This window comes from Pollachius pollachius, assembly GCF_949987615.1.
Source record: "Pollachius pollachius genome assembly, chromosome: 12".
Classification (NCBI taxonomy): Eukaryota; Metazoa; Chordata; class Actinopteri; order Gadiformes; family Gadidae; genus Pollachius; species Pollachius pollachius.
In genome coordinates, this window is record NC_136945.1 from 16,699,788 (window position 1) to 16,716,239 (window position 16,452).

Genomic DNA, 16,452 nt, shown 5'->3' on the forward strand with positions numbered 1-16,452 from the left:
CCGAGATTCTTGGGATATGGGGTTTTAGACATTTAACTATGCAATTTAAGATTGTATTTTTAATTTGTAGTGTTTTTGACCTTTTACACAGGTAAAACGAAACAAAGTTTTTTAGCCTGAAAACGTATTTCGGTTTTTGAGAACAAAGAATCAACGTCCACCGCCTTTGAAATACAGCAGTTGTCCGTATCAGTGGCTGATGTCTTCAATCAATGCTTTATTATGAACTCAACATGAAGCAAAATCAAATAGTGTACATTCTTATGGACTATTGGAAGCATCTTATTAGAACTTATCCTATAAGAAATGCAAAATTTGTTTGGCTGTATGGTAGCATTTAGAAATTTACTTGTACTTTAAAAAGTGTGAGCTATACGACGTTCATCTCATTTAAAAAAGTAGAAAGCAGTCTCCTGGTTTTCTGTTCTAAAACAAACCTGTGTGTGTGTGAGTTGTTTGAGTGTATTTTATGCAGGATACTATATATAAATATAGATACCGGTGCATTTTCCTCCAAATTAATGTAAGAGATGAAAATCTTAAGGTGGATAATATTGTATACTAATAAAACCTTATAGATTAAGCTATATTCAAGGTAAATCTAATAAGAAACTTTTTATTGAGACTCAAAGAGTAATTTTGTAAACTGGATATAAACTTTGATCCAATTATCTGACATGCCAGTGTAATGAAAACTAATATAATACTTGCAATCCTACAATACTCTATAACAGCATTTCTGAACAGAAAGGATCTGAATCTGTCTTCATTCCGCAGAAATTTATCTGGCCATTGAAAGTCGCATATCGAAGCACACAGAAAGGACAAAGTAACGCATTTGAAAGCACAGTTTCAACACCAGGACTAGATGTGTAGAACAGGAGTGGAATAGGGTATACATCGATGAATTGAGAAACATAGCATTTCTTTGTCCTGTTTAACCCATTTGTGCCGACTGCTGCGCGGCGCAACATTGTATTTAGTAGATACAATGTTGCGCCGCGCAGCAGCCGGCACAAATTGGTTAACCTAACAAGAGAAATACAACAACATTAGTTAGCAATGGGATTTCAACTCATGCTAACTTGGGGTCATGCATGAGCACTCCACGTTCATTGAGAAATCCTCGGCTCCCTCGGTACACAACAGACTTTAGCCTTAACAGGAAGGTTTTCCACGCGTCTCATTGCATTTGGCTCCGGAGAGATGAATCTATCAGAGGATGAATAAATCCCCCAAAAAACATCATCCTCCCATGGTCTTTTCTTTTTGCGATGTCAAATGGAGTGTTTCACATTTATATATTAGAACAAGTGGACAAAATGGTAGTGTGGCTAAATGTTGCCAGGCAGCTTTTTTTCTTTCTCTTTATTTAATGGTCCTTGTCTTTGTAAACATGAGAGCCTCACTTTCAACACACAATACAATATATTCCGAGCGTTTTTGGTCCATAAAGCTCAAATGACCCCTTCAAATCCAACAGAATTTGTTTCAATCTTCACTGCCTAACCCCTCAAAGGGGTGTACCTAGGGGTCTCTCAGATGGCAGTCTTGTCTCTGTATGTGTGCGTGTGTGTGTGTGTGTGCGCGTGCGTTCTGTGTGTGTCATGTGAGTGTTCAGCTGGGCAACAACCACGGCTCCCAGAAGTCCCAGTGCTTCCACAGGATGAAGAGCAGTAGGGTGAGCAGCACGGTGGCAGCCACCCGCGCCCGCGTCTTCATCAGCGGGGTGATGAAGTTGGCCACCGTGGACACGAACACCAGCAGCACGGCCATGAGGGCCAGGATGACGTTGATGAGCTTGCCCAGCAGGGCGCGGGCATTGGCGTTCTCCACCCCTTCCAGCTGCACCACCTGCTGCTGCTGCTGCTGAAGCTCCAGCTTGGTGATGCGTGTCAGACACGACTCCACCGCCTCCTGGGGATCCGGTACGACGCCCCGTGTGACACACACACACACACACACACACACACACACGCACACACACACATAGAGAATGACATAATTACATGTCGCTTTATGTATTTAAGTGACTGATCGATGTATAGATACAGTATACTGATTCAGATATATGTCATTATGAGCAGAAGGTAGAAGTTGAGTCTAAGGATGGTGTATACAGGTAGGTTTGGGCACATTGAGGGGATCAAACCCAGTACCTTTCCGTTGGGAGTGTAAACCACTGAATGAATAAATCATTGAGATAAACCTACTATCTATCATGATATAATTCTCTGATGGACTTTCTACTTTGAGCGACTCGCTACCTGTATGTCTCTGGCCCGTTCGTAGGACTGATAGGCCACCTTCTCCTCCATACTGGCCAGCTCCTGCTTCAGGTTGGTCATCTCGTTCTGGTGCAGCTCTGTTAGGTCGTTCAGCTGCTCCTCCAGCCTCTCGTACCTGACCAGCACAAACCCAAATCAGATCATGTAAAACGCAGGTAGAGCCAGAAGAAATGCGTGTTGTTGTTTTTTTGCAAGGAGCGGCGCTATGCATCGGTGAGCCCTAGGCTTGCCTGACGCATACACAAGCCGGGACCTACCTGTATCCCTCCTCCTGCAAGCAGCGGGTCATGTAGGAGTAGTCGCTCTGCAGCTGGCTCTTCATGTCCTCCATGGCGTCCTCCATGTGCGCCTGGCTGGCCTTGATCTCCTGCAGGCCCTCCAGCAGCGCGTCCCAGGAGCTGTGCACGTGATGGTGGTGGTGGTGGTGGTGTCCGTCCAGCCTGGGGCTGCCCAGCGTGGGCCCTAACCCCGACATGCCTCCCCCGGTCCCTCCTATTCCTCCTCCTGTCCCTCCTCCTCCTGTTCCTCCTCCTCCTCCTCCTCCTCCTCCTCCTCCTCCTCCTGCGCCTCCTGAATTGCTGCCTACTCCGGACCCCGAGCTGGCAGAGGAGCAGTCGTCGTCGCTGCCGTACTTTGGGCTGGAGACCAAGGTGGCGCTGCCGCTCAGGGCGCGAGGGGTGAGGGCGTCGTCCGAGGTGCCGCCCACACCGTCCTCTAGCGTGTCCTTGAGGTGGGCGATGTTATCGGCGCTGCCGAACTTGTGGCGGAAGAGGCTGGCGAACTCCCGGGGCTTGGAGACCACCGCTGTGTGGGTGAACGCAGACACGCCCCCTTTGACCCCTTCGACCACGCCGCCGCCGAAACCGCTGAATCCCGCTCGTACGTTGGCGCCCACGTCCTTTAGGCCCTGTTGCATGTCCCGCAGGACATCCTTGGGCTGTCGGGCCGGTCCGTTCTGCGGCGGAGAGGGATGGCCAAAGGGTAATGGGGTGTTAAACAACATGATGACGATGTATTAAGTAGTGTATTAAGGCTCTAAGTGGGGCTTACGTCTTCAACCCCCAAAAGGGGGGAAACCTCAAGAAAGGAAATGTGTAGCACCCAATTGCAATCCCAATCCAAATGTTTACTTTTGGGTGAGGCCTTTGTCTACATACACGTGTATAGGATATATTATTTGCTTCGTTTACACACACACACACGCGAGTCGACAGGAGAACGCACGTGCTCCTTCTACTCTGTGCTATTACTCGGGGGGGGGAAGACACACCTGCTCGATCTCCTTCAACTTCTTGTGGTAGTGCTCGAGCTTCTTGTGCAGGTGCGCGATGGTCTGCGCCGACTTCTGGTTCTTCTTCTCGAACACCTGCTTGATGCGCGAGGCCTGCTGCTTGTCGGCGTTGTGGGCGAGCTTGAGGTACTCGGCCACGTTGTCGTCGCGCGCCTCCTGCTCCACGCGGATCTGCTCGGTGATCTTCAGGATCTTCTGCTGCAGGTGCTCCAGGGCAGCGCGTGTGCGCTGGGGCTCCACGATCCCAGAGCAGCTCTCGCCTGCCACCCCCGCTCCGGACGCCGCCGCCACCACCGCCGCCGCTGATGTCCCCGCTGCGCCGTCCACGCTGATGTTGGTGTCAGAGCCACCATGGCTGGTGGTGGGAGGCAGTCCTAGAGTGTTCACCTCACTCTTATCCAGCTGTCGAGAGAGAGGGAGAGAGAGGGGGAGAGAGAGAGAGAGAGGTCAGCTCAGGCCCGTGGTGGCTTCGATACTAGTGGCAGGTTTTATTGATGTGTGCTTGAATGTATGTTACATTTTAGAACTACAGATACCAACATGCACTGCTGTGAGTGCACTAGCACCCATTCCGTGGAAACATTCATGGTGCGACCTCAATCTGTTGAAAAGCCCAAAGTATACGGAGCCATACTGCACAGCCAGAGTGAAACCATACCATCGAGGAGTTAGGAATACGTTAATATTGACCTAATACATAGTCAATATATTGATGTCCGTATGAAGATGTCCATTAAGATTATTACTATGTTCTGCAAATGTATCAAGCTTTACACAATGCAGTTGTCTTTCGCATAAATGCATCCATTGAAAATCGTGTATTGAATCACGCGGAAAAACAAAATAATACATTTGAAAGCACAGTTTCAACACCAGGACAACAGGAGTGGAATAGAGTGTACACTGATAATTAGGATACACAGCCCTTTTTGGTCCTTTTAAATCTAACAAGGGAAAATCTACAACAAGAGGATTTCCACTCATGCTTACTTGATGCATTTCAATACATGTTTTAAGGACATGCATGAGCGCTCTACAATCATAAAAACAATCCTCTGCTCTCTCGATATACAACATACAATCCGCTACAGAGAGGTTCTGTCAGAGGGCGAAACAAACGATGCTGTTAACTTTTTCTACAGGCATTACAAATGTAACACCCCCTCCAACAACAAAAACAAACACTTCTGTGCGTGTTCAATCCCTCCACACAGCAGGTCTGCAGGCTGTCATTCATGTGTGTCATGCGGTCGCTCTGTGTGTCTGTGGTGCCATGGGGATGGGTGATTTGTTAACCACCCTCTGCAAGCCAGACAGACATCTAAACAGCGTAATCAGAGCCAGCCGACAGGACCTCACGCAGACCAGTGACACTAAACACCACCCTGATGCTAATCCCTCCACCCTGCACCGCGACAGGGCATCTGATGCCCGGCCGCGCGATGCAGTGTCTTTGTGCGAGGTGTACTTCAAGTTAGAGAGGGAGAATTAATGACTGCAGTCCCTCTCAGTTAGCCATCTAAAGCCACACGTCGACACAGGCGAGAGTCCTGTGTTGCCTAACGCAGAACACAACTACCTTGTAGGACATGTAACACAAAGGCAGAAAAACCCTCAAAACGTATCTTGTGTATGTTTCGAAATCAGAGGCAGGAGAACCAACAGGGATGAATACAGACAGCAATGGCTGATGCTCACATCCAACGGCGTTGGCAAAACCACAGGCTGAGGTCCATGATGGCTTAGACGCTCAGAAGCCAGCGCAGAAGCGGAGTGGAGATGGTGATGGAGATCACAGATGTCTGGGGAACCAACAAAACAAAAAAAAGACAAGAAAAATAAGAGAAGAGGGATGAACCCGTGAGGGTAGGGGTGGTGGGGAGGGGGACATACGGTACGACACCATGGGGGGGGGGGGGGGGGGGGTGTGACACATACGGTAGGTAGGTCTACGACACCATGAGAAATGAGAGGCTGGCCGTACACAAAACACAAGCACTGAGGCAAAACACACAAAAAGGGTGAGCAGGAAAAGTAACAGAGCAACAATAGATAAATTAGGAAACGTTACCATACTGTTTAATCCAAGGCTGCCAGTGCCATTGCAAGTGTGTGTCAGAGGCCCATCCTTTTCTCTGTCTCCTCCCCCCCTGCCGGCGCTCACAGAGGAGCCCGCCCCCCCTCCCCGGCTCAGAGGTTTTCCACCCTCCCCAATGTCTGCCGTTGCTATCGCTCCACTACATCTTCACGCTCCATTGTGGACGGGCAAAGATGTCTGCAGTCTCCGCCGTGACTCCGCTGCACTCTCTTCTCCTCTCCTCTTTGTACGGTGTAGCGCTTCCCACTGCCTCTGCGTCCCTCTCCCGCCCTTCCTCCCTCCCTCTCGCTCTCTTCCCCTCTCTCTCTTTCTCTCTGTATCTGTGTCTCTCTCTCTCTCTCTCTCTCTCTCTCTGTCTGTGTGTCTCTCTCTCTCGCTCTCTTTCTCTCTGTGTCTGTGTGTGTGTCTCTCTCTCTCTCTCGCTCTCCCTCCCTCCCCGTGCTTCCTTTTCTAAATGCAACTGCTCTCCATCCTGCCCTGTAATGGATGTTGGAGCTGAGGGACAGATGATGGAGGAGGGTAAAGGGGGGGGGGGGGGGGAGCTTAGCGCATGCGTGCACTTGCCGTTCAGCTCAGGCCACGGTTGGGAGGCTGGGAGGGGGGGAGACGGGGGATGGGCGGGGTGGGTTGGGATGGATGGGATGGGAAAACCGCAGAGCTTGTGTCAGGGCCTATTACGGCTCTTTTATCCCTTAAGACCCCCCAAATAAATACTCATGCATGATCCACTGGGATGGGGGTGGGATAGCTGCTTGACAGCGGGGGTGCAGACTGCAGACGGGCCCTGGTGGGTCTCTGTGGCCTGGTACCAATCTGTGAATCGTATCTTCTCCGTTTATTGGTCCCTGCTGCCCTTTATAAAGGCAGCCGATTCAAAGGGCACGTTGAACCAGGGATCATGCATGGATAAATCAATGGAAGAATGAGCGATTGTTCAGAATCGAGTTGCATGCTCATTGTGTCTAGTAGATGTAGACAAGGTCTGGGCTATTGCAAGCAGGATGAGAGGGTTTGGTCAGTGTGATCTTATTTATATTGTACGTGTGTTGTTTATGCCAGACAAGTATGAATCAGAGCTATACTACATTTAAGACATTTAAGGGAGCACCTATTCACACACATTCTACCAGAGCATCCTTCAGTGAAGTATTTAAGAGCACACCAGTCAAGGATATCATCGACAAGAAACTTTAATTTACATTTCGTAGAAATGTACACAATGGAATAACAATAGACATCTCTTAAAATAAATAAACATATATATTTTCATCTCTTTAAACATACAACAATGTCTAGGACTTGTAGTCAAGGTCCATCAAAGAGAAGTGCATTTTTGTTTGTTTGGGGCCATTTTCTGTCAATTTCTGTCATTTTTGGGGCTTTAAATGTCTAAAAGCAATTTAAATTGAAGATTAAAGATAATCATTTGCCCTCCGGCCCCCTACCACAGTCAGATTACCCAAAACACCAGATAGCGGATATAGATTAAAATCAAAAAGTAACATCCTGTTTAGTTTTGAGGCAGATAAAGACATTGTGTATGTGTTTAAATGCACTATGTTCCCCCAAATGAAAGATTTTGCTTAGAAAGAAAGAATATAGTGTCATGATGAATAAAGGATTTCTGATGTGAACGGCACCACTATACATCAGAGTAAACGGATATATGTGCAATGCTTTGTATTGCATGATACTTGCTACTTAAAAAGGCTATGATCGATTCAACAGGGAATAATATACTAACCTATACAACTAAAATAGACAAAGACAGGGTGGTCTCTTCAGATGTCAACGGCATGATTTGGGTGACGACAGTACTTCTGACGTTACTACTCTTACGTCCGTCGGGACACAGGAAACAAGATCATCAAGATAGAAAAAGACACACATTAGGAAGACTTAACAGGAAGTGCTAGAAAAAACAATCGGAATGGATTCAAGATAGTCGTCTTGTCACCCTATGGTCCGCCAGTGAAGAAAAGGAAATAACAAAGTGTATAAGTGCCCTAGCAGGACATTTACACATGTAACTATGATAATTAACAGAATAATTCATCACTGACACTCCTCCAACTGGTGCCAGGATTAAAACATAGTTGTGTTTACGATACAGTACAGTAGATCTGTGAGAATCCCTCTTAGCGGTATGCGTCTGATGATGTCCATCGAGTGGCAGAGATGAAAAAATATCCCCTCCCCTCAGAGTAGAAGGAAACAACAAAAAGCAGTACATTGTATGAACCTGGAGTCACCACAGACATGACACTTGTGAGCAGGTTTCTTATGTCATGCTGTTTCCTCTTCTCTTTTTAAGCGCCCATATCACGTCACGAGTCACGAGTGTTCAGAGTCCTCGCAGGAGCGGGGGTTTTCCTGAGAAAAATAGGATCTGAGTTCTCTGGGAATACTGGCATGGCAACAGGAAAACCCAAGCCAGGATTACTGACCCGACTTCCTTGGCTTTCCCACCACTCGCTTCTTGGACTGGTAGAAATCTGGAGACACCCGAGAACAGGAGAGGATGCTAGGTGAGTACATTGGCTATTCAAACACACACACACACACACACATCAGATGGTCATCACATGGTCCTATCCCGTCACAGGACCTACCGGTGATATTGGTCTGTTTCCTCTTCAGCCTGACCTGCTCGTCCTTCTCTGGCATTTTCTCAATCCCCGCGGAGCACTCTGCCGTGAGTGGGACCCTCTCCTCGTCCACGACGCACTCCCTGCTGTCGTGGGACGTCCCAGCGCTGAGCCCAATGGGGGTGGGCTGTGCCGTCTGTCCTGCGGTCTGTCCTGCGGTCTGTCCTGCGGTCCCCCCCGACGGTCCCTGTTCCTCCTCCTGGTCTGAGCCCTGAGGAGAGGGCCGGTACGGAAGAGGCACCTTGGCGCTGGGGACGGCCTCCCAGTGGAAGTCCCCTTGCTCCAGGGGCCGTTCAGCGACAAAGTCATAGCCCCAGCGTCGAGAGGCCTCCTCCAGGTCCCTTTGGAGGGCCGCCCGGCAGTCGGCCCGCAGCTGCTCCCGGTCCACGGGGCCGAAGAGGCTGCGGCGGGCGGGGCCCTTCCTCCGCAGGCCCAGGATGGACGGGTGCGTTTCCATGGTTTTACACTGCAGGGAACACACAGGAGGACAGCATGGGTGGGTCGGTGAACGCGGAGTCATCACCAAAACCACAGGGAAGCATTACATCAGCCCGCCATGAGTGTGTGTGTGTCAGCCGGTAGAGGAGGGGAAATGACAGTCAAGAGAGTAATTATCGCCTCGGATCTAAAAATATAAATATTGCACTTGTCGTATTTGTTTGATCATAAATTCAAAACTATAAACAGAGAGGTTATTTCGTCGGACAATAAAAGCATTTATTATTTTATGGATAGTACAGCCACGTACTGTTTAACACAAATTAAATGATGGCCTGTCATCTTGGTTAAAGTAAATGATTGCCATAGTCCATGTAATATCACACAATGTATTTGTTGAATTAAATAAGGATCATCACTTATAAAGTTGAATTAAATAACCCTGCAATTGTTAGGTAAAATTTAATTAAGGCTTACCATTGTTTAGATGCGTCCTCGGTGAAACTCAAGAGTACTGTAACTCATGAGACTACACACGGGTCTACTTAAAGCCTTAAACAGGAGAAACTATGAGTCACTAGCCTGGACCCTCCCACCTGACCGCCAGACAGAAACATGCCTGAACATAATCTCGGAAGACATGTTACGGCTAGTCAAGCTATCGCTTGTCCAGCGAAGACCACTAGGTGGCGCCAACGTTCCGAAAACATCCACGAGCTTCTGTTTTGCACCTATTTTATAAAGTCTTGTCCTTTTTTGACTAATACAATGAATGACATTTATTGTCATTCATTGCAATGCATTATCTTTTCGAGATCTGAAATATCTAATGTACTGATTATTTATAGAATAAAATGTTTCCTCCAGTAATAAGCCTATATGCAAGAATGCGACTCCTAGGGGAATGATATCGACACTGCAATGCTTATATTATTTAGGATAACGGCGGATTAAAACTATTGAATTGAAGTCCTACGAATAATTAATTAAACGATGTAGTCAATCTTAAATCAAAATTTGAATTAAACGATTTTTTTTTGTAAAACAAAGCGATGTTTGTGTCAGAATACTGTATTGTGTATACTAGTGTGTATTTTATACTTTTCGCTCCATGTACAAAATACTGTGAGTGAACAGGTTGAGTATCGGAACGATGCAGTACATGAATGAATGCTATGAGGGGGCTGAACCAGTCGTAACACCAGCAAAGCAATGTCATTCACGCTAGTAAGTCCATAGGAATCTTCAAGTCACCAAGGCGAGGGGCGGAGCCGGGGGGAGTGATTCAAGGGGATGGCGGGAGAAGAGCAGCGAGGGCGACGCGCAGAAGTAGGTCATAGACCCAGCCCTAAACTTACTACTACACATGTGCGAGTGAAAATGAGTTGAAGTGGGCCGTCTCTTGTTTTGGGCACGCATCCTCATAACTACGCGTAGTATGTGTAGTATGTTTGTATCCAAACCCTCGTGTCGTTGTTACGACAAACTTTTAGATAACGTTTTATAGTAACAATTTGGCAACACACTAATTACTTATAGTAAGGATTGGTAAGGATAATATCTTGAGAGATCGTTTCAAATGCTAGCATTTCTATTCACATTATATTGGTAAATAGACACAACTTCATCTCAACACATGAATATGGAACAAAAAAAAAATACTTGAGGATGTGGCGTACTTACAATGTAGAGCCAAGAAAAGGTTTTTTCTCGCTGTCTTCGAGAACGATCTGACAATTCAGCTTTCACAAAAATGTCAGAAAAATATCCAGAGGAAAAACAAATAAATTGTAACTCAATCGCCTCATTACGATACACAACGTAGCTGGATCTATCCTCAGTGTTCTCACAAGATTCCAGAGATCGTATGCACGTCGGTGGGCGTAGACTGCGGAACGTAAACCAATTTCCCCCAGCAGGCGGTCCTACACGTGGGTTCAGCCCACCAAACACGTGAGGGGCCGTTCCAGTGCAGAGCATCACGCAGAGTAGCCCGCGAAACACGCGTCTGGGAACCCAATGCATCATTGGGTATGCGTTTTAAGAATTTGGCCGTGCACTTTATATATCCGGCTTCTAGGAAAGAGTGGTGACTCACTGTGAGTGGTTTAGACGTAATTTGGAATAAGTGTCCAAACTTTGCCTTACTTTTATGTAGGCTTTATAAGGCTGTTATTTCACAATGTGTTATATAAACATGGCATTTACTCTTAGGTCATGCAAACGTTTAAACACATTTAAATAAACCACGTTAGACCAGCAAAATAAAGTCCATTTAAAAAACGTATACAATTAGTCGAAAATGGGCAGCGTTAAGTTACTTTCCCCTACATAATATAGGCTTAACAATGTAGTAAGGTATCACGGCTCATATTTTCAAAGGGGATAACCCATAAGCAATTAAGCATATCAACTCTATGGAGCTGTCACACCGCATGAAACGGTTTCGAACATGTTGCATATGGATTTAAGTTGCCTATTTAAACTCAGTATAATCTATGACTTCATAGCTTTACATGGAAATCTGTTGGCAAAAGTAGTAGGCTTACATACAACATCTTTCTACAATCATTTTAATCAACGTATTGCATATCAAACCCCATCCCCCCAAAGAAACTGTATACAGACTGTATAGTGTTCAGCGCTAACAAAAAGAAAGGCGTTTGAACAAAGTTGACAAAAGTCTATTTTGGACGCATACCGGTAAAACAGCACGATTTCACAGGGGGTCAAATAGCAGAATGTAACCGTTTAAGTATTGTGAAAGAATCTGTTGGGCCTCAACAAAAACAACGTTGAACACATCATGCCACATGTGTGGCAGTGGATTTATTTAAAAAAAAAGATCTAAAAGTGAATTGGAATGCTGAGGGACAGGTCTGGATCAGGCATTTCACCGGCCACCCCACAGTTTCTACATTTACAAACGCATTCAAAGTAAAGTACACTCAATTACATTCACAAAAATAAAGTGTAGACGCCAAGATATTTGATTGTTTACAAAAATCCCCAAAAAAGACAGACTCCAACGTAAAAACATGACCAATAAATGCAACCGTTCCCACAGCTTCCCTCGTTCTCAACATCCATGAATTCTCACTTCCTGTCGTTTGATCTGGAACGGCTGTGGAGGGAATAACGGCAAGTTGGTTCACAAGTAAATTCAGGAGAGAACAGAAGGGCCATTATTGATGAAGACGCTATGGGCGTTACTCAAAGTGAGATCAATTCTAGTTAGATTTGAAAATATTTAACCAGACAAAAAAAGGATATTACCTCCTAGATCTAGAGATGGATCTGGAAGGTTTGTGGTTCTTGTCTCTGGAGATAGATCTCTCCCTTCTGCGGTCTCTGGAAAGGGACCTGCAACGAAATCGATACAACCAGTCAAAAACACTACTCTGAACAACTTCCGATTGCAAACACACATCAGGACCTAATCTGAAAAATTTATCAAATCGACACTTTTGTCCAATCACAGAAGGTAAACTGGCGTGCTCTATCTGGCCTTTACGCTGTCATCCGTGGACCCCTTACCTGCTTCTGCTCCGGCTGGTGCTTCTCCTGCTGCGTGGCGATCTAACAGAGGGACAGGGAGGCGGACATCAGACTAGGAGATAAAGGACAATTTACCCTTTACCTTTCGACCAGCACTCCAACCAAAAATGTCTCCTGCTCTGTCATTTTCCCATTTTTTCAAACCAATAAAGATTGCCCTTTATTAAACGCTAAAAGGGATGGTATGCCGTTTAAAGTAAGCAAGGGGGGGGGGGGGGGGGGGGGGGTACGTGTGTCAAAATCACCTCAATATCCACACATAAACACAACAATGGACCATGTATATCAAGTCTTTCGCCGGCGAATCCTTTGCTCTGTATCTATGAGCTAAGGCTTTGGGTGGAAATATATAACCAGCCCAGACAAGTGCAGCAATCAAGCCAGCAAGGAAAAATACAATAATTATGTTTGTAGTAGATTCAGCCAATGCTGTGACTTGAACCTTAAAACACTGAACATAATCCCCCATGGTTTTATCCAGAATTATTCATTCATGCACTACAATATGTCGATATACATTGACATGTATTCACACAAGTCAATATAGTCTGAGTAGAATAAGGGAATATGTTTAGGTTAAATACAGCAGAACACAAAATGAGGGAAAAGAGGTGGACTTTCAGCAGGATTGAGTAGTTTAGTCTCTATGGTCTTCAAAGTCCTGCTCAGAACCCTAGGGAACACCAAGAACATTTCTATTATAGCACCCCTGGAAATTGGGATGGTTCGAGATATTTTGTATCGACTTAAATTGAAAAAGAAACCTTTTAAAACCAGCTCTCTCCATTTTCAAAAGCGTTATCAGCAGTGTACTGAATGAAGCAGGAAAGACTTACTAGTATTTGTTTTCAACAAGCTAGATATGACGAAAGGGTGGCAGACTGCCGGCCGGGTAGGCGGAATTGGCTGAATGGGACTGGCCAGATGCTGCAAGGTGATTAGTTGGCAGGCAGATGGGGGCTGGCTGTGGCTGTTTCCCTGCTTTTATTGGTTACCCGAAGGCTGCAGCAGGTAGGTTGTAGTGTAGACTTTTGGGGACGTAAAACGCTGATTGGTCGGGATTGTGAGGTGGGCTGCTGCCGTTTTGGTAAAGGTTGGAGGAGGTTGAGAACGGCATGCTCAGGACCCATGGACTGGTGCCACCTGACGACTGGCCAGGCCTGGGTCATGTGACACGACACCAGCCAGGCTGATTGGGGCACGCTGGTCAGTGGCCAGATGATGCTGAAAGAGGACTAGTTGTCTGACTCAGAGGGTGGTGAGAAGAGGCATGGTGATGACTCTGCAACGGGGTTCATTTTTATTAATATAGATGGAAAATTAAAGTAAACCTTAAATTATATTAAAAAAAAATAAAAAAGGCATCACAACTATATTTTCACAAACCCATCCCCATAGTAATGCAAACGATTAGACAGGAGGTCATGGCTACAACCAGTTGACTTAGCTAGTAATGCTTCTGCAAAAGCTTTTGAACGTTTCAGGTATAAATCTCTAGGCATTAGTACACCAAAGGAATACATTGGTACCAAGGGAAGCCAAGAGTATTAATCTATTAAAAATAAATTCTGAAACCAGTCATAAAAATACCACTACAATCACTGATCAAATGTCTAGTAAATGATCATATATGGCAATGAAGATGACATCTGCCTACTGTAGAAAACAAACTTGACTCTTTACTGCAGAACTCGCTCCGAACAATTAAAAAGTTAAATTACATAAATTACCAGCACAGTTGAATCAGGAACTAAAAGAATTGGGTTAACGTTGGAAATGAAGCAGAAGTATTAGTCGTTCTTTCTTAGCGCTGGACACGACTCATTCAAAGAGGGGACTTTACCTTCGTCTGGCCGTCGGGCTCCGACGGCGACTGTGCTCATCTCGGGGTCGCCGGTTCCACGAAGGCGGAGGACCTCGGTTCCTGGAGCGCTTCTCACCACTGGACAGTTCAACTCGTACCCGGGAACCACACAACGTTCTGCACAGGATGCAGCCATTACAAACCAAGTCTGGCTGTCAAAGCAGGCCAAACGCATTATACAGCTAGAGTAATTTGGTGTATTCTACTGTGAAACGGTTGCATACCTTCCGTCCAGTTCACGGACAGCATCTGTGGCATCTCTGGGATCCTCAAACTCGACGAAAGCAAAGCCTGGGGGGTTCCTGGCTACCCACACACTGCGGAGAGGACCGTAGTAGCCGAAGGACCTTTCCAACTCTGTCTTGTTTCCATTGTTGCCCAGGTTTCCAACATACACCTTACAGTCAAGGGGGCAGTCTCTGTGCATGGTGTGATCTACAAAGGAATGCACGGGAAATTGGTCAGCAAGGATTTTAGAGTGACCAAATGGGGTGACCAACACCAATTAGTTCGACCAGTATATAATATGGAAGGTCGGATTGGAATACATATAGATCTGTTGGGCAGACATGGATCCAATAGATCCTAGTATTAACGTTAAAGCCCAACACTATCTAGCATGGAATATGTTGTGGGTTAAATTATCAAGAATACGTGAACCACGCACTCTAGCATTAGAGCAATGCTAGACATTGAATTCAAGGATTCAATGTCTAGCATAGCATTGCATGTACGTATTCACGTTCGACATATTTTCTTGGAAGTCAGGATAGCATGTTGCCCAACAACGTACTCGGCATTATGCTTGTATGTCGAGAAATGCAAAATGACTAAAAACACCATCTACCTTACTTTTAAGATAAAGAGAACTTTAGCATTGAATAAACACCGTTCAATGTAGAACTAGGCCAACATTAGCATTGCGTACACGGTTCTATGTGGAGCTAGGCTAACATTACTATGGCATTCACCCCATTCAATATCGAGCTAGGCTAACATTAGCAAGACACTGCTTTCGACATTCCCCGTCATACGGCATCCGCATTCGTATTATCTCAAACACAAACCATTAAGCAATGATATATCTCTTTTGGACTTAAAAATATTACCGGATCCGGATTCTTTTAAAGACGAAATCTTGATTTTGGGCTGCTCCTCTTAGTCGTCGTGTGTGAACAGAAATGGCGTGACGAGAACTAGTTCTTGGGACGATAAGGAACTCGCTTATCAAGTCTTACAAGCGGATGTTAGGCGAGCGGTGCAATTTTGGCCAAACATTAATTCTGATTGAAGCTATATTTATTAACAAATTATACACATTGTAGGTAATAATGTATCTTAATTCCCGCAACCATGTAGGCTTAAAAAACGAGTTAAAAAGGAAAAGCATACACAATTTGATCTCTGACACCGCAGAAATAATGAAAACAGCTAGTTTTCAGCTAAATCGAACGTACCCTTGGCACATGCTTTCTTGCAGCCAATCAGGAACGGGGACAGACACCAACGTTGCGTGAAATGGCCGGCTTGATTAAAGGGTTCGTGCTTTATTTCATTTCCTCCATGGTTAATTCACTAAATACGTCCACCTTTTCCTGGTACCATCTTCCACATAGTTTCTGTGTTGTCTGGATCTGCCCGTATTTATGAACATGAGAAAATCTAAGCCGTATATATTTTTTTATAAATGCCTCATTTTGTAAGGCATTTATAAGAGGCACTTACATTTTGTGTTTGTTGTTTCACAGAAAACTGAAGTTCCAGCCTTCTACCTCCAGCTGGCGCTCTCGGTTTCCCATGGTTGCCATTAAATACAGTTCGCTACATATTACACTGTATATTTACGCACAGAGCATTCTGTGACCGTAGTCAGAAGTGTCCAATCTTGTATTACATGTACGGTATGTTGTCCATTGTATATATTTTATTTTGGAGACCCTCTTGCAATTGTTTGGCTCGAAAATAAGTATGAAATTATCCAAACAACTGAACCCCCAATCGTTAAAAGCACAGATCATAACATGAATAAGGGGAACGTCCGATTCAGGTATGGCAGTGGATTAGTATAGACACAACTTGTCAACTTAATAAACATTGACCATGCACAGGTCATGACAAAACAAATAAAACCGACCAAATGAATGTTCAAATGACAGGAACAAGTTTATTCCGCCTTCTACTGACGACTATGAAAACTGCGCACTACACTACAGAGGGAAAGCGGTGCGTGCAAGAGGAAGAGAGAAGGGGGCGTCTTGCGTCCCGCC

At 45.5% G+C, this 16,452-nt stretch overlaps 3 protein-coding genes across 4 annotated transcripts; all 3 read right to left on the reverse strand.

Moving 5' to 3' along the window:
- Positions 1-1,617: 1,617 nt before the first annotated feature.
- On the reverse strand, positions 1,618-4,166 carry tmcc2 (transmembrane and coiled-coil domain family 2; the record flags this gene model as incomplete). The annotated part of the gene is made up of 5 exons (XM_079747672.1): positions 1,618-1,917; positions 2,268-2,403; positions 2,546-3,243; positions 3,559-3,981; positions 4,146-4,166. 5 exons carry the CDS (start codon positions 4,164-4,166, stop codon positions 1,618-1,620), a joined length of 1,578 nt encoding a protein of 525 aa, XP_079603798.1.
- A 2,683-nt stretch (positions 4,167-6,849) lies between these two features.
- On the reverse strand, positions 6,850-10,573 carry cdkn1a (cyclin dependent kinase inhibitor 1A). Of its 2 annotated transcripts, none has more exons than XM_079747380.1 (3): positions 10,447-10,573; positions 8,290-8,791; positions 6,850-8,172 (listed from the first exon to the last, which is right to left on the reverse strand). In XM_079747380.1, exons 2-3 carry the CDS (start codon positions 8,780-8,782, stop codon positions 8,117-8,119), a joined length of 549 nt encoding a protein of 182 aa, XP_079603506.1. In that variant the 5' UTR covers positions 8,783-8,791; positions 10,447-10,573; the 3' UTR covers positions 6,850-8,116. The 2 variants fall into 2 exon arrangements, with proteins under 2 accessions (XP_079603506.1, XP_079603505.1); XM_079747379.1 differs by lacking the exon at positions 10,447-10,573 and adding an exon at positions 9,241-9,264.
- A 746-nt stretch (positions 10,574-11,319) lies between these two features.
- srsf3b (serine and arginine rich splicing factor 3b) lies at positions 11,320-15,434 on the reverse strand. The gene is made up of 6 exons (XM_079747887.1): positions 15,295-15,434; positions 14,410-14,620; positions 14,165-14,302; positions 12,301-12,342; positions 12,040-12,126; positions 11,320-11,887 (listed from the first exon to the last, which is right to left on the reverse strand). The coding sequence occupies exons 2-6, from the start codon at positions 14,610-14,612 to the stop codon at positions 11,860-11,862; spliced, it is 498 nt and encodes a 165-aa protein (XP_079604013.1). The 5' UTR covers positions 14,613-14,620; positions 15,295-15,434; the 3' UTR covers positions 11,320-11,859.
- Positions 15,435-16,452: the final 1,018 nt, after the last annotated feature.

What these genes read in the sequence shown, in the direction of transcription:
- srsf3b (XM_079747887.1), bottom strand. Translation starts at nt 14,612, where the DNA reads ATGCACAGAGACTGCCCCCTTGACTGTAAGGTGTATGTTGGAAACCTG. An exon ending in ACCAGCCGGAGCAGAAGCAG is followed by an intron (nt 12,127 to 12,300) that starts GTAAGGGGTCCA and finishes ATTTCGTTGCAG; the next exon opens with GTCCCTTTCCAGAGACCGCA. An exon ending in TCCATCTCTAGATCTAGGAG is followed by an intron (nt 11,888 to 12,039) that starts GTAATATCCTTT and finishes TTCCCTCCACAG; the next exon opens with CCGTTCCAGATCAAACGACA.
- cdkn1a (XM_079747379.1), bottom strand. An exon ending in GAAACAGACCAATATCACCG is followed by an intron (nt 8,173 to 8,289) that starts GTAGGTCCTGTG and finishes GGGTGTCTCCAG; the next exon opens with ATTTCTACCAGTCCAAGAAG.